At 55.6% G+C, this 21,727-nt stretch overlaps 2 protein-coding genes across 4 annotated transcripts; one reads left to right on the top strand and one right to left on the bottom strand.

The window, feature by feature from the left end:
- The first annotated feature begins 263 nt into the window (after nt 1-263).
- On the top strand, nt 264-8,902 carry KRI1 (KRI1 homolog). Of its 3 annotated transcripts, none has more exons than XM_019427735.2 (19): nt 264-397; nt 510-583; nt 1,348-1,453; nt 1,820-1,928; nt 2,189-2,243; nt 2,323-2,369; nt 2,665-2,761; nt 2,850-2,927; nt 3,194-3,324; nt 3,872-3,998; nt 4,106-4,201; nt 4,291-4,461; nt 5,511-5,586; nt 5,706-5,797; nt 5,877-6,003; nt 6,090-6,220; nt 7,128-7,192; nt 7,317-7,415; nt 8,014-8,902. In XM_019427735.2, exons 1-19 carry the CDS (start codon nt 304-306, stop codon nt 8,351-8,353), a joined length of 2,115 nt encoding a protein of 704 aa, XP_019283280.2. In that variant the 5' UTR covers nt 264-303; the 3' UTR covers nt 8,354-8,902. The 3 variants fall into 3 exon arrangements, with proteins under 3 accessions (XP_019283280.2, XP_019283279.2, XP_053752748.1); XM_019427734.2 differs by having other exon boundaries at nt 2,320-2,369; nt 5,709-5,797; XM_053896773.1 differs by having other exon boundaries at nt 2,320-2,369.
- ATG4D (autophagy related 4D cysteine peptidase) lies at nt 8,552-15,590 on the bottom strand. The gene is made up of 10 exons (XM_019427736.2): nt 14,975-15,590; nt 14,346-14,429; nt 14,091-14,264; nt 13,518-13,794; nt 13,379-13,443; nt 11,098-11,228; nt 10,135-10,213; nt 9,982-10,058; nt 9,779-9,898; nt 8,552-9,111 (listed from the first exon to the last, which is right to left on the bottom strand). The coding sequence occupies exons 1-10, from the start codon at nt 15,204-15,206 to the stop codon at nt 8,929-8,931; spliced, it is 1,422 nt and encodes a 473-aa protein (XP_019283281.2). The 5' UTR covers nt 15,207-15,590; the 3' UTR covers nt 8,552-8,928.
- Between the last annotated feature and the right edge of the window lie 6,137 nt (nt 15,591-21,727).

Raw genomic sequence — 21,727 nt, 5'->3', positions numbered from 1 at the left:
GGAAGGGAGGCAGGAAACCGCGAGTGGAGAAAGGGCCCCCAGATGTCAGCTGGGTGCCGGGAGCCCCGGAGTGGTGGTGGGGGGGGAGGGGGGGCGATGGCTGTAGTCTGACCCACAGAGGCGTGACCCGCGGGCGGGGACTGCGGTCGGGTGGCGTAAGGGATCCCGGAAAGACTGGGGGAGGGATTAGGGGCGGCCTGCGAGGCTCCGCCTCCTTTAAGGCCTGCCGAGGCTGGGGCTGAGGGTAGCCCCACCCCCTTGGGACACTCGCCACACGCGTGCGCAGTGGGTCGCAGAGCCGCCATGCCGGAACCGCGCGGGTCGTCACCCCTTCGGGTAAACGCGGCGTTTGCCGCGCGGTACGGCCGCTACCGGGAGCGCGAGGAGCTGCAGCGGCGTGAGTGCGGGGCGCATGCGCGCGGGGCGGCGGCGCGGACTGGGTCGTCGGGAAGCGGGGGTTGATCTGGTCTTCCAAGCTCATCTGTGAGGGGCTCTCATCTGCCCCGCAGTTAAAGATCGCTACGGGGACCGAGACAGCGGCGGCGACTCCAGCTCTGAGTCCGACTCTGGCGACGAGCGCGTGGTGAGCTTTCTCACTCCGGCCCCGTACTTTCGGGAAGCATCCAAGCTCCCCACCGCACCCCTATCCTGATATGCAGAGGGTGGCTAGTCTCCAGCCCCCTTCCACCCTACGGGAGCGTCCAACCTCCTTTTTCTAATCCCATGGACGACACACAGCGCCCTCCCCATCCCCACGGGGTGGCCCAATGCCCCCCTACTTCCTCTCTCTCGCCACGCACGATCCACCTGCCCATCCTGATGTGAGGGGCAACGGCTGTGTCCATTTCCTCATCCCCAAGAATTTAACCATTTGTCAGTCCCCGAAGTGGGACATCTCTTTGCCACATGGGACGCTCGGCCTCTCACATCAGCCCTGATCTTCGGGGTCTCGCTGTGCAATCCAGCCCCTGCTTGCTGTCCCACACATGCTCCCTGTCTGCTCACCTGCCCCGCTGTCAATCCTTTGTCCTCCCCCTTGCCCACCCCCTTCCCCTGTTTCAGATCCTGTACCTGTGTGGCCTGCCCCTCCCCACCCCCAAAAGGCGCCCTCTTCCTCCTCCACCTCTTTGCTGTCTTCGGACCTCCCCTCATACCACCCTGGAGCCCCCTACCTGCCTCTGTCCAGCTGGATCCCTTCTCCAGCCTCCTAATGTATACCCCTCCCTCCACCCTAATTTCCACAGGCTCACAACCCACCTGCCCCTCTTACTTAGTGTCCCCTAACCTCCACCAAGGCTCTCCCCATCTCCTTTCTGAAGTCTGTTCCTGATCCTTTTCATGCCTTAGGAATTTGATCCCCAGCAAGAACGTGACTTTTACAGGACTCTCTCCCTGTTGAAGAAGAAGGACCCCCGCATTTACCAGAAAGATGCCACCTTCTATCAGAGAACAGGTCTGGGGCTGCTCATCCCTATGGCCCAGGCTCCCCACTGCCTTACTGGCTTTTGTGACTACTTAATGAACCCTTGCTTATATGTTATATGTTCTAGGTTTACAGTGCATAGCAGTGTTTTAGGTTATCGCTTGCTGTTAATAACAACTGTGTGCTTAGCACTGTTCAGAGCATGAATTACTCGCTGAATGAGCGTAGCCAGCTACTACTGATGTAGTATAAGTGTGATACCTGTCTCACAGCTGGGAACTGGTGGCTCGGGGATTTGAAACCTTGGGGGTGTCCTGGCCCAAGCCCTGTGGGATTCTCTGCCTGGGAAAGGAAGGGGGCTGTGAGTGATGGCAGGTGTCTCTGGCAACCCGATAGTATCCTCCTCGGAGAGTGAGGAAGTGCCAGCAGCCAAGGAGAAGCAAAAGAAGATGCGGCCCATGTACCTGAAGGACTACGAAAGGAAGGTTATCTTGGAGAAAGAAGGGTGAGGAGAGACCTTGACTCCCCACCGTCCCCCCACAGTCTTCCCAGGGCAGGCAGACAGGCACATGGGAGTCTTAGAAGCAAGGGTGGAAAGAAGCTGGTGGAGACTCGCCAGAATTGAGGGAACCCCAGAGAACAGCATCGTCAGTGACTCACCTGTACCGCACTGCCCCCCAACTGCTGCTCTAACAGCTGCCCACCCCATCGGGACAGACGAGCCATGGGGAGTCTGTTCTGAGAGCCCCATTCTTCCTTGCGCAGCAAATATATCGATGAGGAAAATTCAGATGAGGAGACCTCCAATCAGAGATTCCAGGTAGGTGGGGTGGAGGCCTGGTCAGGGGCTGAGGGGCTTGGGGCTGGGCCTGAGGCCTGTGTCGCTCTCTCTGCAGCAGATCTCGTCAAAAAGTTACGTAGAAGAGCAGAAACAGCTCAAGGAAAGGTGAGCCTGGGAGGATTGAATGGCCAAATGGATAGGACTGAGGCCACAGGGTCGGACAGGCCTGGGTTCAAATCCAGCTGTGGTACTTCATGGCTGTGTGCCCTTAGGCACGTCACTTAGTCTTTCCGTGCCTCAGTTTCTCCATCTGTTAAATGGGGTTGACGATGCTCTCTGGGTCACAGTACTGCTCTGAGCTTGTTGTGGAGGGCTCAGGACTCCGTAAATGGGGTTAATGCTGGGACTGTGGGCAGAGACCAGCCTGCATATCCTGAGGCTTATTCTCTCACGTGGGCAGCTTCCGGGCTTTTGTGGAAGACAGCGAGAGCGAGGACAGTGCCGGGGAGGGCGGCTCCGGGTTGCTGCAGAAACGCGCTAAAACCAGGGAGGAGAAGGTAAGTGCTGGGGCCTGGATGGACCGAGGTGGGGGGGTGCTGCTGACAGGAAGGGGTCCCCAGACCCTCAGTGCTGGCCTACCCTCAGGCCCAGGAGGATGCGGACTACGTGGAATGGCTGAAGGGGCAGAAGGAGATTCGCAACACCGATACCCTGCAAGAACTGGTGAGTTCTCGTGTCTATACCGTTTCCAGCCTTTTTCTGGAAATGAATCCTTGAGGGAGTAGTCAAGAGCACCTAGTCTGAAGGTGGGGCGTGCCCCTCTCTGGGCGCCAGTTTCTATTTCTATAAGATGGGGGTTATCCCCTCTAGTTTATAGGCTGGCCGTGAAGTGTCAGTTACTTAGATCTACATGGTGTCCGTGCCTACCTCCTTCCCGGCCCACAAGTCCCTGACCTGTGTCCTGTCTGCCCCCCCCCCCCCCACCCCAGACCCACCTCAAAGAATATTGGAACGACCCAGAGCTGGATGAAGGCGAGCGGTTCCTGCGAGATTATATCCTTAACAAACACTATGAGGAAGAGGAGGAGGGCGAGGAGGAGGAAGAGGAGGAGGAGGAAGCGTGAGTAACCACGTCCCCCAGGGGCCTGGAGCCAAGCCAGCCAGACAGCAAAGGGCACCGGCTGTTTACTTTTTTGCACAGATGGTAGCAGAGGTCTTGTTCTGTGAGGAAGAGCGGTGGGGCGAGGGGCATGGGGTCTGGAGCTAGGTGGCCTTGTCGTTAGACATTGTCCCCGGGTTCCCCATCTGTCAAATGGGGGTGCCTCGGAAGTAGGGATCTTTTTTTAATCTGGTTTATTTATTTTGAGAGAGGAGAGGGAGAGGGAGAGGGAGAGAGTGTGCACACAGGCAGCAGAGGGGCAGACAGAGGGATTGAGAGAGGTGCCTAAGCCGGTTCTGAGCTGTCAGCACAGAGCCCGATGTGGGGCTCGAACTCACGAACCGTAAGATCATGACCTGAGCCGAAATCAAGAGTCGGACGCTTAACCAACCAAACCCCCCTGGTGCCCCAAAAGTAGGATTCTTAGGAGGCAATGAGTTCACACAGCTGGTACACAGGAGTGCAGGGGCTCGGCTGACCCCCAGCCCTGCCCCGTCTCGTCCCTCAGGGGCCCCAGCCTCCCCGTCCAGCTGGCCGTGGATGATTCCTCGGATGAGGGGGAGCTGTTTCTGAAGAAGCAGGAGGACTTTGAGCACAAGTACAACTTCCGCTTCGAGGAGCCGGACTCGGCCTTGGTGCGTGGCCAGGGCGGGCGCCGAGCAGGACCCGGACCTTGGGGCCCGGGCCGGGAGAGCCCAGAATCATCTCTGTGGCCCTTTCTGGGCTCCCTTGCTGCCCACAGGTCAAGACCTACCCTCGAAGCATCGCGTCCTCTGTGCGCCGCAAGGACGAGCGCAGGAAGGAGCGGAGAGAGGAGACGAGGGAGCGAAAGAAGAGGGTGAGTGTGGGGGTGTCAGGCCGGGGAGGGCTGTCAGCCCTGCGGGGAGAGCCCACGTCCTCCCTCTCTCCCTGGCCTGTCACCCGCAGGAGAAAGCGAAGAAGCAGGAAGAGCTCAAGCAGCTGAAGAACCTGAAAAGGAAGGAGATCCTGGCCAAGCTGGAGAGGCTGCGGCAGGTCACAGGCAATGAGACACTGGGCTTCGAGGAGAAGGACCTGGAGGACGACTTTGATCCTACCCAGCATGACCAGCTCATGCAGGTGCGGCCCCTGCACCCCACCCCCGCCACGCAGTGCTTGGGACAGGGCTCTGGAATCAGTGGTGGTTTCCCGGCTGTGTGACCTCTGAGAAGTGACTCGATCTGAGCATGTGTCCCTGTCTGCAAAGTGAGCTCAGCCATACTGTCTACCTCAGGGCTGTTGTAAGGACGGCCTAAGAGGAGTACGTGTAAACACTGGTAATGCTCAAGGAACGGGGTAGCTGTGTTTCCTTTCGTCTTGTTGCTGTTGATGTTTATTGTTGGGTCAGAGGGGACATAGTGTCAGGCCATGGAAACAGGCGATAGGGCCTTATGAGGAAAGCAGTGGGGACCCCGGGAGCCCCAAAGAGGCCCCCGACCAAGCCTCGGAGGCCAGGGAAGGAGACTGAGGACGCGTAGGCTTCAGTTTCCTCAGTAGAACGGAGGTAGTTTCTGTCCCTTGGGGTGTTTGTGAGAACGCAGCAAGATGCAGCCCAGCATTGGGCATACAGTAGGGGCTTAATAAGTGACACCGTGAGCAATATCTGCCTTTGCCAGGTGCCCACTGGGTGCCGGGGTTCCAGCAAGGGCCCAACGGCCTCGGAGCTCATGTAACGGCGAGAGCCAGTCTGGTGGTCACTGAGCATCAGGCGACATAGTGGTCGCTGCTCTCCCAGAGCTCCCAGTCTGATGGCAGGCACTTAACTGTACAGTGAGTGCCCCCAGGGATCAGAGTGGTGATGGGCGGTGTGCAGGGGGAGGTGGGGTATTCAGGGAGTCCCTGATCGGCTTTGGCAGGTGTGGTGGTGAGCGGGTTGAGGGCAGGCAGCGGAGACCGGAGGCCTGAGCCGCAGTTAGGCAGCCGGGGAGGGGGTACTGCAGGCGCAAAGGCCTGTGGGAGGGAAAGAACCGCGGCTCGTTGGAACAGAATCAGGGGGATTGGGGCCTGGAGGGGCCTGGGCACACAGGCAGCAGCTAGGCCTTGAGGGTGCTGGGAGCCATGTAAGGTGCAGGAATGAAACTGTCTGGGGGGAGAGGCCTTGCTGATCCCTCCTGGCTCTGACCCCATAGAGATGTTTTGGGGACGAGTACTATGGCACCACGGAGGAGGAGAAGCCGCAATTTGAGGAAGAGGAAGGGCTTGAAGGTGAGGTCACGGCGGGGCGGGGGGGGGGGCGGGGGACGGCGGCGGGCACCAGCTGGGGGAGTGGCTGGGTCTCAAGTCCAAAGTCCCACCCTGACCCCCTACCCTGTCTCCTTTGGAAGCAGATGACTGGAACTGGGACACATGGGCTGGGCCCAAGCAGGATGGAGCTTGGAGCCGGCAGGAACCGCACTGCGAGGACCCCGACTTCAATGTGGGTGCCCAGGGTGGAGGGGGACCTGGGGGTGTGTGGGGTCCCCCCGGGGGCTGGCCTGACTTTTGCATCTTGGCAGATGGATGCTGACTACAACCCCAGCCAGCCGCGGAAAAAGCGGCGCGAGGCCCCCTTGACAGGCAAGAAGAAGCGCAAGTCGCCCTTCGCCACGGCGGTGGGGCAGGAAAAGCCCGTGTTCAACCCTGGTGAGGCCCGGGCTGCTGGCGGGGGGGCGGGCAGGGGCTCCGCGGGGCCCGGCACACCCTGGCAGCCTGGCTCCCTCCCCTCACAGGAGACCAGACGTTCGAGGAGTACCTGGATGAGTATTACCGGCTGGACTACGAGGACATCGTTGACGATCTGCCCTGTCGCTTTAAGTACCGCACTGTGGTTCCCTGCGACTTCGGGCTGAGCACCGAGGAGGTGAGGCCCCAGAGGGGTGCCCGGCACAGGGGCAGGGGGTGCCCCGGGGGCAAGAGGGAGTGTGGACCCCGCAGGGGTTGCAACACCCCTGCTCCCTCACCTTGAAAACAAGAGGAGTGTTAGCGCTAACAACATGAGTAATGTCACCTGCCTCCAGCGGCTGTGCCCACAGACACCCCTGTAAATAGTACTTTCCATTCTGTCACCGTACGTCTGCGGTTGGGTGGCCCTGGAAACAGATGGCCTGGATTCAAATCTTGCTTTGGTCACTCACCAGCTGCGTGACCTAGAACGCCGTGCCTGTTTCCCCACTTAAAATGGGCCTAATAACAGCCCCCCCTTGTGGCTACGGAGGTGCGATGAACGTGTATGGCTCTCGGAATGGCATTTGTCCCTCAGCCATGTGGCTGTGGGTGCTTGACTGTGCATGGCCCGCAAAGCCAACGTTTATGGAGCTCATATCATCTGCATTTACTCAATCTGAATAGTTTCTAAGGGGCTTGCCCACCTTATAGATGAGGAAACCGAGGCCTGGAGCTGGGAGGCTGGGCCTCATCTGTAATTTGCACACCCGGTCATTAGCAGAGACCCTTGCCCTGTTCTGAGGCTGCTGGGACCCCTGGACCCCCAAACTGGGATCTTAAATCAGCCACTCCGTGGCCGTGTGACTACGGCAAGGATCTCCTTGATGGGCCTCAGTTTCCCCATCTGATGTCCCCTGCCAAAGACCTCTAGTGGCCTCCGCAGAAATCAGTCCTCTCCCGCTATGGTGACATCCTGCTGAACTTGGGAGGAGCGTTACCCTGCTTTGAACAGTGAGGTGGCTAAGGCTCCGAGAGAGCCAGGCCGCCTACACCCCCGACCCAGGGCTCAAACAAGCAGGATCCCACCCTCCCTCCCTGTGTAGATCCTCGCTGCTGATGACAAAGAGCTGAACCGGTGGTGCTCCCTGAAGAAGACCTGCATGTACAGGTGACAGGTTGGGACTGGGCCGGGTGTCCGGGGGGGGGCGGGGGGGGCGGCAGGCAGGCAGGTGAGCAGGCACGGGTCCCTCCCAGAGCGTCGGGCAATAGGCCTGTCTGCTGGGCATCTGCAGGTCAGAGCAAGAGGAGTTGCAGGACAAGAGGGCATACAGCCAGAAGGCCCAGAACTCCTGGAAGAAGAGGCAGATCTTCAAGTCACTTTGCCCAGAGGGGTGAGTGTCACTGGCTGGAGGAGGGCGGGCTCAGGAGCCAGCTGGGCCCGGGTTCGAGTCTTGCTCGGTCAGCCATTTTGCTGCATGGCCCTGGGAATGGGGCTTCCTTTCTCTGATACCGGGGTTCAAATTCTGACTGGGCCACAGCTGTGTGACCTTGGGCAAGGCACTTGCCTTTTCTGGGCCTGTTTCCTCATTTTTAAAATGGGGGTAAAGATGGCTCATTTCTTACTGGGTTTTTGAGGATTAAGTGAATTCATTCATTTGAAGCGTTTAAAACAGAGTAAATGCTATGTAGGTAGTAATAGTATTAAGACCGTTATTTCCTGATCTATAAAGCAGGGGTGATAGAAGCTCACAGAGTTGATTTAAAGCTGAAATAAGCCCAGGTACCAGAATTATCAGCAATACAGTCCAGCCTCCGACTTCAGTAGAAAAGCCCCAGTTTTGGTGTCAGACTTGGGTTTGAATCTGAGGCAGGCCTCTGATCTTCTGCCTTGCTTCTCTGAACCTCTCCTTTCCTCATCTGTAAAATGGGAGATGTGTGCTCAGGAACAGGCCTGCCAGGCTTGGGCTGAGCCCCTGCTTTTCTCCTCAGGACGGAGACGCTCACGGAAGCCACAGGGAAGCCACAGAGAGACAAAGCCGACCCTCCGGGGCAGCTGCTGGCGCCTGATGGGGCCTGTGGGCAGCGGCCCCAGCCTGGGAGCCCCCCGGCACAGGAAGAGGCGGGTCCTGTGTCTCCCACCCAGAAGTCAGTCCCCCACAGGCGGAGGAGGGGCAAGAAGGCGCGTCTCCTGGGCCCCACCGTGACCCTGGGTGGCCGTGAGTTTAGCCGCCAGAGACTGCAGGCCTTTGGCCTCAACCCCAAACGGCTGCACTTCCGGCAGCTGGGCCGGCAGCGGAGGAAGCAACAGGGTCCCAAGAGCGGCCCCTGAGCTCCGGGGAGCAGGCAGGGGCCCTGGGGCTCCTCCCCTCCAATCGAGCTTGGGGACTGTGTAGACCCTGGTGTCTGCCTGTGGCCGAAGAAGTTGTGGAAGTGAGGCCTACCTAACACGCTTCCCCCAGCGTCTCACCTTGAGACACGCCTTGGACCCCTTGGACCCCATCCCTTAAATGCTGGGCCCAGCCATAGCCACAGTCAAATTAAACGGCTTTATTAGCCCCCAGTGGCCACAGTTCCCCTCCCTCCCGTACCCCCCGTCCTTAGCAGGGTAGGGGCTTTGGGACCAGTGAGGGGCATGGGTGGTCCAGTGCAAACTACAGTACTTGAGTCAGGCCCTGAGTGGGTGTCCGGAAGCTCTCCCTCCCTGCCCTGTGAGGAGGGCCCAGCTGGCGGGAGGCCCATTGTCCGAATGGCCCCAGTTCAGAGCTTTCCTGGACTGGTCTCAGCTGCGCTTGTCAAGGGAGTGAGAAGGGGAAGACCCATCACCTCCCGATGTCAAGCTCCCACACCCAGCATGACATAAATAAAAAAATAAATAGTGCGCATCTTCTCCCCCAACGCCACCCGTCATAAAAACACAAAGTCGTCAGAACTTGGGCGTTTGGCTTTGAGGAGCCGCCCCGGGCGAGGGAGCCGCAGCGTCGGCTGGGAGAGCTGGGAGCAGAGGGCATCCAGGCTGTGGTCCTGAGCATGGCCCTCGGCCAGGGTGAACATGGGGTACCGCTCTGTGGCTGAGGAGCAGCTGAGGACCTGGAGGGAAGAGAGAGAGAGAGTGGCTTAGCTCCAAACCATGTTAATTATCCTATAATTATCCCAATTGGTATCCCAATAGGTATATCCCAATAGGTATTACCCAGTAGGTAAATATCCCAATAGGTATATTTATCAGGTGCTTCCTGAGCTCAGCTCCCATCCCTCTGGGCGATGACCCAGGCCAGCCAGTCAGCACCGTCCATTCCCTGGCCCGAGTGATTGGCCCAGTGATGGACATATGGCCCAGTGTAACCAATGAACAGCAACCCTGTGGTTTTTGCTGCATCTGCTGGGAAAGTGAGGCTTCCTTTCCACTGAACTGGGAGGTGGGTGCCCAGGAAGGCTGGTGGCTACCTTTTGACACTATTATAAGGGTAAGGCCCTGATGGGGCTGTAGAGCCAGGGGATGGGGAGAGGCCCCACCACTTGAGCTCATGGGGGCAGCTCAAGCAACAATGCTCCTCACTTCTCCTTTTATGCCCTTCTTTTGTCTAATTGGTCATAGCTGGGCGTTAGTAGCTTGGGGACAGGATAACAATCTTGACAACACAGCCTGCAAGTAGCACCCCCCTGCCCCGCCCGTGTCTGCTAGACTCAAGATCTCTGTTCCTCTTCCACTCCCTCCTTGCCCCTTGCCCTCCACCCTCCACCCCTCCTTGCTCACCCTGGTCAGCTCTGAGCAGAGCGTCTCAAACTCCTTCCGGTCTCCAGCATAGAACCCCACCGTACAGCTTGGGTCCATCTTGGCAAAGGCCATCTTTCGGGGTGAGGTGCAGTGGAAGGACTGGGGCATAAGACGTGGGAAGCTTAGGGCCCCGGCTCCCTCCACGTTCCCCAGCCCCACCCCAGGGATCCCAGCCAGCTCACCTCCAGGGGGAAGTCAGCCTGACTGACATCCACAGTGGGCTGGCAGTAGTGGGGGTCCAGGTAGAGCAGGAAGTCATCTGCAAGGGTGGAGGCATGAGAGGGGCTGGGGAGGGGTAAGGTGGGACAGGATGGAGTGGGAAGGGGTGGGCCTACCCTGGTAGCCGATGAAGTACAGTGAATGCCGTGGCTTGCCCCCCATGATGCCCAGGCACAGCTCTGAACGCAGGAGCTCCTGCAGGGAGGAAAGGGGGTGAAGGAGTGTGCTTTGGGCAGGTGCTGTCAGAGACAGTCCCTTGAGAAACACTTAGCAAAAGCCCCAGCCTGTTCTCATGGAGCAGACATTCTACCGTAGGAGACGAACAAGGAACAAGATGAGTAAGTTCTGTCGCATCAGCGGGCAGTAACACTGGGAGAATAAAGGATGAAAGAGGGCTTTGCAATTTGAAATAAGGGGAATCAGAATGGCCTCACTAAAAGGTGCCACTTCAGCAAAGACCTGAATGAAGTAAGAGAGGGAGTTAGGAGTGTATCTCTGCACAAAGAGCACTCCAAGCAGATGGAAGTGAGGGCAAAGGCCCTGGGGCAGGTGTGTTCTGAGAACAGTGGGGAGGCCTGTGTGGTTGGGGCAGAGTGAACTGAGAAAGGAGAGTGGGGGCAGATGAGGTCAAGGAACAGGGACACAGTGCAAAGCCTTGCAGGCTGTAGGGACAATTCTGGCCTTCATTCTGAGTAAAAACACCAGGGTTTTTCCAGCCTTGCCATTCCTTTTACCTAGAGCACGCTTCTGCCTCCTCTCCTGCTCTGCTGGAGAGGGGCTTTCCTAGGCTGCAGCCACCCCCATCTGCCCTTCAGTGTTAGTTTTAGTCCCTCTAGAATCTACGGCGTAATGCCACAGCTGTCAGTGTGGTTTCAGATCCACTGTCTGACCTTCCCCACTCCCAGAGGGCACGAACGTTTGCCTGTTGGCCTCCAAGCCCCCAGCAGCTGGGACGGTGCTCGGCACATAATAGGTGCTCGGAACCACTGAAGCAACAGATAGAGACGGGGGAAGCAGAAACACCCAAGCCGAGCTAACGAAGCCGGGGCAGTTCCCAGGGGAGGCTCGGCGGAACCTACCTTCACGCAGGGCACATACACAGGGTTGAGCGTCTCGCCACCCAGCCGCACCGGCACCAAGATGACCACAGACTTCCACTCAGCTGTGGGGTCCGGCCTGGCCACCAGGCGTGCCACATCTGCCTTGTACACTGGAAGGACAGCGCGGCAAGTCACGTTCTCGCCCACCCTTCAAGCCTCAGAGCGCGGCCCTCCCGAAGCCTATGCAGCCTCTCAGGGTCCTACTCCTGTCACCGGCGGAAAAGGATGTCTTTCTGGTGCCCCACCCGCCCCAAATTCCCCCAGACAATTCCAGGGCCTCCAGGTAGGTGTCAACATCCCCATTTTACAGACAGGGCAATTGAGGCCCCGAGGTTTCGATGAAGAACAGAAAACCAGGAGGAGGCAGAGCACCTCCCCAGTTCCAGGCCTGGTTAGTCTTTACTTACTCAGAGCATGGGTTTGCCCATATAGAAATGGCAACACCAAGCAGACTGCCCCTCAGCTGAATGTCCCTGTGTGTCCCTCCTCCTCGAGTCCAAAACGCTGGTCTCCATTCTCCCACCTCCTGCCTTACTGCTAAGTAAGCCCCTGCCTGGCTCCCAGAAAAGTGGATTCGACCCTTCTGGAAACGCAGCTGCTATGGTCTGAATGCTTGTGTCTCCCCCCTCCAAAATTCAGATGTTGAAATTCTAATCCCCAGAGCGCCTGGGTGGCTCAGTCGGTTGAGCGTCCAGCTCTTGATTTCAGCTCAGGTCATGATCTTGCAGTCATGGGATAGAGTCACGCATCAGGTTCCGTGCTGACACGGTGAGCCTGCTTGGGATTCTCTCTCTAGTCTCTCTGCCCCTCCCCCACTCGCACACACACATGCATTCTCTGTCAAAAATAAACATTAAAAAAAGTTGGGGGGGGGTGCCTGGGTGGCTCAGGGGGTTAGGCGTCTGACTTCAACCCGGGTCATGATCTTATGGCTCCTGGGTTTGAGCCCCGCGTCGGGCTTTGTGCTGTCAGCTCAGAGCCTGGAGCCTGCTTTGGATTCTGTCTCCCTCTCTCTCTGCCCCTCCCCTGCTTGCACTCTGTCTCTCTCTCTTAAAAAATAAAATAAACATTAAAAAAAAGAAGAAGAAGACAAAGACGGAGAAGAAATTCTTTTTTTTTTTTTTTTTTATTTTTGGGACAGAGAGAGACAGAGCATGAACGGGGGAGGGGCAGAGAGAGAGGGAGACACAGAATCGGAAACAGGCTCCAGGCTCCGAGCCATCAGCCCAGAGCCTGACGCGGGGCTCGAACTCACGGGGCTCGAACTCACGGACCGCGAGATCGTGACCTGGCTGAAGTCGGACGCTTAACCGACTGCGCCACCCAGGCGCCCCCGGAGAAGAAATTCTAATCCCTAAGGCGATGGTATTAAGAGGTGGGGCCTTTGGGAGGCAACTAGGTCATGAAGGTGGAATCCTCATGAATGGGATTAGTGCCTTTATAAAAAAGACCTGAGAGAGCCCCTTCCACCATGTGGACACAGCAAAATGAACCAGGAAGTGGGTGCCCACCAGACACTGAATCTGCTGATGTCCTGATCTTGGACTTCTCAGCCCCCAGAACTACAAAAATAAATTCCCGTTATTTAGAAGCCTCTATAGTCTGTGGCACTTCTGTTCTAACAGCCCAAACAGAGTAAGATCGGGTTGTCCGTGAAAATCAAACGTTGCCCAAATCTCTACAATTCTGCATAAAAACGTATAGGTTTTGTAGATTCCCTGATACCAATCCACCGCGGCTCCTATTAATAAAAACCCTATCTAGACTGATTTGGAGGAGGGCGCCTGGGTGGCTCAGTCAATTAAGTGGCTAACTTCGGCTCAGGTCAGGTTGGTGAGTTAGAGCCCCACGTCAGGCTGTGTGCTGACAGCTCAGAGCCTGGAGCCTGCTCAGATTCTGTGTCTGCCTCTCTCTCTGCCCCTCTCCCGTTTGCACTCTGTCTCTCAAAAATAAATAAACATTAAAAAATTAATTAAAAAAAAAGAATTCTTTAAGAATTATTTACAGAGTAGGAGTAAATTGGACCTGATGGAGGGAAGTCCTTATGTCCTTTATTCTATCACTTGTAGAGAAGCCCCTAAAGTTTCCTCTCCTGGTTCCAGAGGGAGTGGAGGGATCCTGAGGCCCTTCCACTGTGTGGGCCTTGAATCCTTTCCAAGGGTCCCTCTGCCCCAGAACTGGTTTCAGCCTCTGAGGCAGGTTAAGTCCTAGCGACTGGCTCAGGGTGAGAACTCTGTGACCGTGGTTTCCGGTCTCTTACCTGTGCAGTCCTGAGAAACATACACCACCAGGCGGGTGACCTCTGAGCAGCTCTCCACAGCTTTCCTGGGGGTGAGAGGGAAGGCCTGAGTTCCTGGGGGAAACCCAGTGGTTCCCGTGTCCCCTGCAGCGGCCCTCACCTGAGTATGTGTGCCACCAGAGATGGCCCATACCAGTCACCCGCCTTCTTGCCTGAGCTCTGCCCAAGCTCCACCAGCCGGTGTAGACCAAAGGGGGCCTGGGGGTGGTCGGCGAACCAGGACACTATCTGCCGGTGCCGACGTTCCTGCTCCAGCTCGGGGGTGCCCTGGGCCCAGCGGGGGGGCATCCAGCGTGCAGGCCCGCGGTAACGGTTGGGAGAGGCCAACCCTGATGGCTCAGAGGGGCCCAGGCCTGAGGCCTCGGACCACGTCCAGTCTGGTGGGGATGGAGTACACAGTCAGACAGTGCCAGTGGGGGCCGGAGGGGGGCACGCTTCCCATCAGCTCATGCTTTACGTACAATTCTAAGGCTCCCGAGACGCCACGTTTCCCAACAATTTTCCCATTCCTGCAACTTATTTGATAAACTCTCACGCCCCCCTCAAAACTTACTTGGCACACAATCTAACTTAACTGTAAACTTAGTTTACAAACAAGCCCAACACCGCTGCCCTGTGCTGCCCTGTGCCCTTGGTGCTGCACTCTGAGGGGGCCCTTCCCTCCCCCACTCACCTCTGGGCAGGAAGTGCAGCAGCAGGCCCTGTGCCAGCATCATCTGCCCGCTGCGAAGCATGCATCCCCAGCCACAGTCCGAGGTCAGGCAGCCTCCAGCGAGGGGCGGGAAGTCCCGGCGGTAGGTGAGCCACAGCCGGGAGACGAAATCCCGCTGGAAACGCTGGATGTCACCTGCGAGACCAGGCTTGTCAGCTGCCGTCAGGAACAGCCTTGGGGGCCTCCCTCAACCGCGGACCGGGGCCACCAGCTCACCCTCGCTCTCGAAGCGGTAGCGGCGGCCACAGAGGTGGACGCTGGAGATCTTGCTAAAGCTGGTCCGGCTTTTGACTGCCCAGCCTGGGGGGAGACGTGGGTGGGGCAGCACCCAGCGACTTGAAGCACCTGCTTCACAGCAACAGCGCTTCTACTCCCCGGTCTGTGAAACGGAGACCATCCTAGGTCCTATCTCAGGGCTGGCACGGGGAAATCCATGCCACAGTCCTCTCGGAGGGAGGCAGGGACCGTAGTAACGGCCACGTGAGTGTTTGCCATTAATTCGGGACGAATAAAGCAGTTCTGATTATTGTATCCGTTTTACAGAGGGGAAAAATGAAGGCACAGCAGAGCAAAGAGACCTTGCCCAAGGTCACACGGGAATGGAGACTTGAAAACACATTCCTTTTGGACCTGCTGCAGGTCCGCCCGGGGCAGGGCAGGACAGGACAGGGCGGGGGACCCACAGGTGACTCACAAGAGGCGAGCAAAGGGTGGAACACTCGGAGGGCCAGCGTCTGGTTCTCCTGGACTCCTACCGACCTCGAGCACCCCCCCTCCCCCGCCAAGCCCAACCCCCGGCTGGCTCCTATCTCAGAACACAACCCCCGGGCCCGCCCCCTCCTCACCGTACTTGACGTTGTTCCAGGCCGTCAGGAACTTCGCCTTAAACTTGTCCACCTCGTCCGGCTCCCCAGGGGCGGTCCCGGGCGAGCCAAGAGCCGGGCCGCTGGCTCCAGAGGGCCCCAGGCCGTTGGGGTCCGGGACTCGGGGGCCCCGCGGCCTGCGGCCCTCGGGGCGGCGCGCGTCCTCCGGGCTCCCGCTCCGGTATTGCGCGGCGGCGGGCGACACGGAGTTCATGGGCGCGCCGGGAGGGCGGACGGAGGGCCCAGGTGGGGGCCGCGCGCGAGCGCCCGGGGTGGGGGCCGGGCCGCGGCGCCCAGGAAGGCGCTAGTCGGCCCCCGACGCGGCGGCCAGGCCCCCGGGCCCGGCGCGGGACGCTGTCACCTCCGCCGCCGCCGCCGCCATTTTAGCGGCCCTGGCCCCGGGAGCCGGGCGGGCGCGACACGGCCGGACGCCCCGCCCCGCCCGGCCCCGGTTCCGGGTGGCCGCACCGGGACCTCGGGCCGCGGCGCCTCCCCGCGGCGCCCCACGAGCACGCCCCGCCACCCTATCGCAGCGCCCAGGCGCGTCCGAGCCCCCCGCAGGCCCTTATCGGAGGCTCCAGAGTCGGGAAGCCCCGCCCCGGGCCCGCCCCGGCCCCGCCCCCGACGGCGCGCCGGCAAAGGCGGTCCAGGCGCGGCCGCCGCGCGTGTGTGCACCTGCCCGCGTCCCACCCGCCAGAGCGCCCCTCCGCGGCCTGCGCATCCGAGACCCGCCTTGCTATGGGGCCAAACCCGTGTGACGCCCCCTCCTCACTCCCCCAAACTACACCTCTGTGTGCTCAGTTTCCTTAGGAGCCAAAAAGGGCCTCAAATACACACAACAACATTGAGGAATCTTCGTGATAATCCTGCGGAGGGAAAGAAGCCAGATAAAAAAAGAAGAGTATATACTCTCTGGTCCCGTGTATATAAAACTCCAGAAAATGCAACTTCGTCTCTAGTAACCGAAAGCAGATCGGTTTCGGGGTGTCTGGGGGTGGGCTGGGGTGGCGAGAGGCTAGAGGGAGGGACCAAAAAGGGCTAGAATATACTTCTTGAGGTGGTGGATGTGTTTAGTATCTTGATCCCGGTGCTGTTTTTCAGGATGTGAAACTCATCGGATTGAACACTTGAAAGGTGTGTGGTATGATGTATGTCAGTTATACCTCAATAAAGTTGTAAAAAAAATTTCAATGCGTCTGACTCAGGAGTGTTAGGAGGATCAGCTGAGTTCATCCGTGTAAAGCACTTTAGCATGACATTTGAGGCACAGTCAGGGCTCAGGGAAAACCGATCGCGACCTCAAAGGCAGATGACAGCGGAGTGACCCTGTAAACCGCAGGGAGGGTGGCCTCTAGTGGCCAATCCAAGGGCCCTGTCCCCAGCAGGCTGAAGGAAGTACGATGAAGATTTGGCCGAGGGCGTGGGTCATAAACAGCACGAAAAAAGACAGTCCCCTCCCTGACTTTCCCTCCCCTCTTCCGTAACTACACCTGCCTTCAGTCACACCTGCCTCCTTTCTCATCAAACATGTGCAATCCCACCCCAGGACCTTTGCTCTTGCCATTCCCCCTGCCCGCCTAGTTCTCTCATCCTGGGTATCTGCATGGCTCCTCCTGGACCTCTTTCAGGAATTTATTCAGATGTCATCCCAGCAGGCTGACTGTGCTCAAAATCTACCCCACGCCCACCTTTAGGCTCTTTTCCCATTCTCCATTCTATTTTTTTCCAGAGCAGCTACCACAACCTGACTGAGTCAGCTCAGGCTGCTGTAAAAAAAATACTGCAGACTGGGTGGCTTAAACAATAAACATTCCTTTCTCACGATTCTGGAGGATGGAAATGTGAGATCATGGTGCTGTGCAGAGAGACAGAGAGACAGAGAGACAGAGAGACAGAGAGACAGAGAGACAGAGAGAGAGAGAGAGAGAGAGATCTTGTCTCTTCTACGTTTTTATAAGAGTATTAATCCCATCATGGAGTCTCCACCCTCAAGACCTCATCTAACCCCTGATCACCTCCCAAAGGCCCCACCTCCTAATGCCATCCCACTGGGGGTTAGAGTTTCAATCTATGCATTGGGTGGAGGGGCACAAACATTCAGCCCATAGCACTGATCATAGATATAGATATAGATATAGATATAGATATAGATATAGATATAGTATATTTATGACCTCCGTCCCCACCGTGCCACAAGGCCATGGGTCTCTGTCCATCTTGTTCACTGTTCGCCCCTCAACACTCAGCATGTGGCCTGGTACACAACAGGGGGGACAGCTGGGCTGTGGGGCTACAGGTGACCCCCTTCCGTTTGATCTGGTGCCTGACCACCCCCAAGCCGGTTCCTTGGAGGAGGGGGGTGTTTTATGGTGTGGCCCTCGATTCCTTGCCCTTCATCCCCCTTCCCAATGAGTACCACCACATCATCTCCCAGCCTGGGTCTCTGTCCCCATCCTGGGGGCCAGCCTCCACATCTGTGCCCCTTGGAATGTCTCTCAGGCTCCCCAGGTTCTGTGTGTCCCTAATTGACCCTGCATTTCGCTCGCACTGGCTTTTCCTCCCATACCCTTGCCCCACCCCCACCCGCAGCCTCCATCACCTCCCTTACCAGGATCCGTCAGTCCACCTCATAATCTGTCTTCAGTTGTCTTCATACTCCCAAAGCAGCACAATAGTCATGGCCACCTAGGCAGATGCTGCAGTGTGACCTCACCTCTCAACACCTCAGTTTCCTCATCTGCCAAACGGGCTAGTAATAGTCCCTAATTCCTAGGGTATTGGAGAAGGATGAAATGAATATGCAGAATGCTAGGAACTGGCTCACAGCAGGAGCACCTGGGTGGCTCACTGAACTTAAGCATCTGAGTTCAGCCCAGGTTATGAAACCCCCCTTTGTGGGTTCAAGCCCCGCGTCTGGCTCTGTGCTGACAGCTCGGAGCCTGGAGCCTGCTTCCAATTCTCTCTCTCCCTCTGCCCCTCCCCTGCTTGCACTCTGTCTCTCTGTCTCCCCCAAATAAATAAATATTAAAAAAAAAAAAAGAAAAGAAAAGAACTGGCTCACAGCAGCCACCACTTCAGTGTGAACTGTTGCTATTGTCCTTTTTTTTTTTTTTTTTTTTTTTTTTTTTTTTTTTTTTTAGCAGGGAAAGGGCAGGGGAAAAAGAGGAAATCTCAAGCAGGCTCCACACTCAGCGCACTCAGGGCTGGGTCACGCGGCCCTGGGATCATGACCAGAGCTGAAATCAAGAGTCAGACACTCAACCAACCGAGCCACCCAGGGGCCTCCGCTATTGTCATTCTTATTCATCACTGCCCTCCCACGTCTGGCCCCCATCACCAAGTGTCCACAGGCCAATTCTGACTCCTCTAGTATCCACAACAGCTAGAAGAACCTATCTATTTATCAAGTCATTTTGTAAATGTTTTGTTTATTTTTTGACCGAGAGCAAGCAGGGGAGGGGCAGAGAGAAAGGGGGACAGAGGATCCGAAGCAGGCTCCAGGCTGACAGCGGTGAGCGCATGTGGGGCTCGAACTCACACACCAGGAGATCATGACTTTGGCCGAAGTTGGACACTCATCTGATTGAACCACTCAGGTGTCCCAAGATATTTTTCTTAAGTTTATTTATTTATTTTGAGAGAGAGACAGATCACAAGCAGGGGAAGGGCAGAGAGAGAGAGAGAGAGAGAGAGAATCCCAAGCAGGCTGTGCTGTCAGTGTAGAGCCCGACACAGGGCTCCATCTGATGAACCTTGAGATCATGATCTGAGCCAAAATCAAGAGTTGGATGCTTGGGGCATCTGGGTAGCTAGTCGGTTAAGCAGCCAACTTCAACTCAGGTCATGATCTCATGTTTCTCGTGAGTTCAAGCCCCACATCCGGCTCTGCTGACAGCTCAGAGCCTGGAGCCTGCTTTGGATTCTGTGTCTCCCTCTCTCTCTTCCCCTCTCCCACTCCCACTCTCTCTCTTAAAATAATAAATAAACATTTAAAAAAATAATAAAAATGGACACAGGATCTCAATAGATATTTTTCCAAAGAAGACATACAAATGGCCAACAGGTACATGAAAAGGCACCCAACACCATTAATCGTAAGGGAAACGCAAATCAAAACCACAATGAGATATCACCTCACACTTGTTAGAATGGCTATTATAGGGGCACCCGACTGGCTCAGTCAGTAGAGCACGCGACTCTTGATCTCAGGGCTGTGAGTTCGAGCCCCACATTGGGTGTAGACATTACATAAAGTATAAAATCTTATTAAAAACAATAATGGCTATTATAAAAAAGATAACAAGGGGCACTCGGATGGCTCAGTCAGTTAAGCGGCCGACTTTGGCTCAGGTCATGGTCTCGCGGTTCATGAGTTCAAGCCCCTCATCAGGCTCTGTGCTGACAGCTCAGATTCTGTGTCTCCCTCTCTCTGCCCCTCCCCTGCTCACACTCTGTCTCTGTCTCTCTGTCTTTCTGTCTCTCTCAAAAATAAACATTAAAAAAAAAAAAAAAAGGTAACAAGGGTTGGTGAGGTTGTAGATAAAAGGGAACCCTCACGCACTGTGGGTGGGAATGTTATGTTCGGGCAGCCGCTCTGGAAAACAGTATTGAGGATCCTCACAAAATTCAGACGTAAGCTACCAGCTGACCCAGCAATCCCGCTTCTGGGTATTTATCCAAAGGAAATGCGAACAAGGTCTCGAAGAGATCTCTGCACTCCCTGTCACTGCGGGATTATTTATAGTAGTCAAGACCTGGAAACAATCTAACTGTCCCTTCGTGGTTGAAGAGAGAAGAAAAATGTGTTTCTACACAAATAATGGAACATTACTGAGCCTTAATCCTGCCTTTTTTTTTTTATTAAAAAATTTTTTTTAATGTTTATTTATTTTTGAGACAGAGAGAGACAGAGCATGAACGGGGGAGGGTCAGAGACAGAGGGAGACACAGAATCTGAAACAGGCTCCAGGCTCTGAGCTGTCAGCACAGAGCCCGACGCGGGGCTCGAACTCACGGACCGTGAGATCATGACCTGAGCGGAAGTCGGACGCTTAAACGACCAAGCCACCCAGGCGCCCCTAATCCTGCCTTTTGAAACAACATGGATAGACCCTGAGGGCATTATGCTAAGTGAACTAAATCAGACGGAGAAAAACCAATACTGCATATGATCTCCCTTATATGGGGAATCTGAAAAAAAGACCAAACATCGGGCACCTGGTGGGCTCAGTCAGTGGAGCATGAGACCCTTGATCTCGGGGTTGTAAGTTTGAGCCCCATGCGGGTATACAGATTGCTTAAAAATAAAAAAAATTCTTAAAAAAAAAAAAAAAAAGCCTTAAGGGGTGGCTGGGTGGCTCAGTCAGTTGAGCGTTCGATTCTTGTTGATTGTGGCTCAGGTCGTGATCCAGGGGTTGTGAGACTGAGCTAGCTTGAGATTCTCTCTCTCTCCCGCTCTGCCCCTCTCCCCACTAATGCTCTCTCTCTCTCTCTCTAAAGAAAATTTAAAACAATAAAAAACAAAAGCCTGAACAACAAAAAAAAGAAACAACAACAAAATGAGATCATAGATACAGAAAACAGACTGGTAATTGCCGGAGGCAAAGGGTAGGGGTGAGGAAATGTGTGAAGGGAGTCAAATGGCACAAACTTCCAGTTATAAGATAAATAATTTCCTGGGGGATGTAATGTACAGCATGGTGAATACAGTTAACAATACTGTAGGGGCGCCTGGCTGGCTCAGTCAGTTAAGCAACCGACTCTTGGTTTCGGCTCAGGTCGTGAACTCACAGTTCGTGGGATCGAGCCCCATGTCGGGCTCTGTACCGACAGCTCGGAGCCTGCTTGGGATTCTCTCTCTCTGTCCCTCCGCACTCACATCTGTCTCTCTCTCTCTCTGTCTCTCTTAAAAGTAAACAACCTTAAAAAAAACAATACTATATTATCTATTTGTAAGTTGCTATCTTAAAAGTTGTCATCATAACAAAAAGAATTTGTAACTATGTGAGGTGAAGGATATTAAGTAAATTTAGTGTGCTAATGATTTGGCAATATATACAAATATCAATTCATTATGTTGTACACTTGAAACTAATACAATGTTATATGTCCATTATATCTCAATAAAAACAAATAAAAAGAAACAGATAAAATTAGTTTTTTTATTGAGAGACAGAGGGCGCAAGTGAGCAAGGGCGAGGTGAGAGAGAGAGAGAGAGAGAGAGAGAGAGAGAAGCAGGGTTCACCCGATGAGGGGCTTGGGCTCACCCAATGCAGGATTCAAATTCACCAACCGTGAGATCATGACCTGAGCCGAAGTCAGATGCTTAACTGACTGAGCCACCCAGGTGCCTCCAAATTATTATTTTTAAAATTTTATTTTTAAGTAATCTCTATACTCAGTGTGGGGCTCAAACTCACAACCCCAAGATCAAGAGCCACGTGCTCTACTGACTGAACCAGTCGGGTGCCCCAGGTAAAATTAATTTTAATAATACTTTTTAGAGGCGCCTGGTGGACTTGGGCTCAGGTCATGATCTCGCGGTCTGTGGGTTCGAGCCCCGCGTCGGGCTCTGTGCTGATGGCTCAGAGCCTGGAGCCTGCTTCGGATTCTGTGTCTCCCTCTCTCTCTCAAAATTAAATAAACATTTAAACAATTGTTTTAAATAATAATACCTTTTATTTTACCTGGTATACACAAAATATTATCATTTCAGCATGTACTAAGTATAAAAA

This window comes from Panthera pardus, unplaced genomic scaffold, assembly GCF_024362965.1.
Source record: "Panthera pardus isolate Hobbes unplaced genomic scaffold, ASM2436296v1 HiC_scaffold_8, whole genome shotgun sequence".
Lineage (NCBI taxonomy): Eukaryota > Metazoa > Chordata > Mammalia > Carnivora > Felidae > Panthera > Panthera pardus.
The sequence above is the reverse complement of the archived record's forward strand: the minus strand, read 5'-3'. Positions and strand labels throughout refer to the sequence as shown.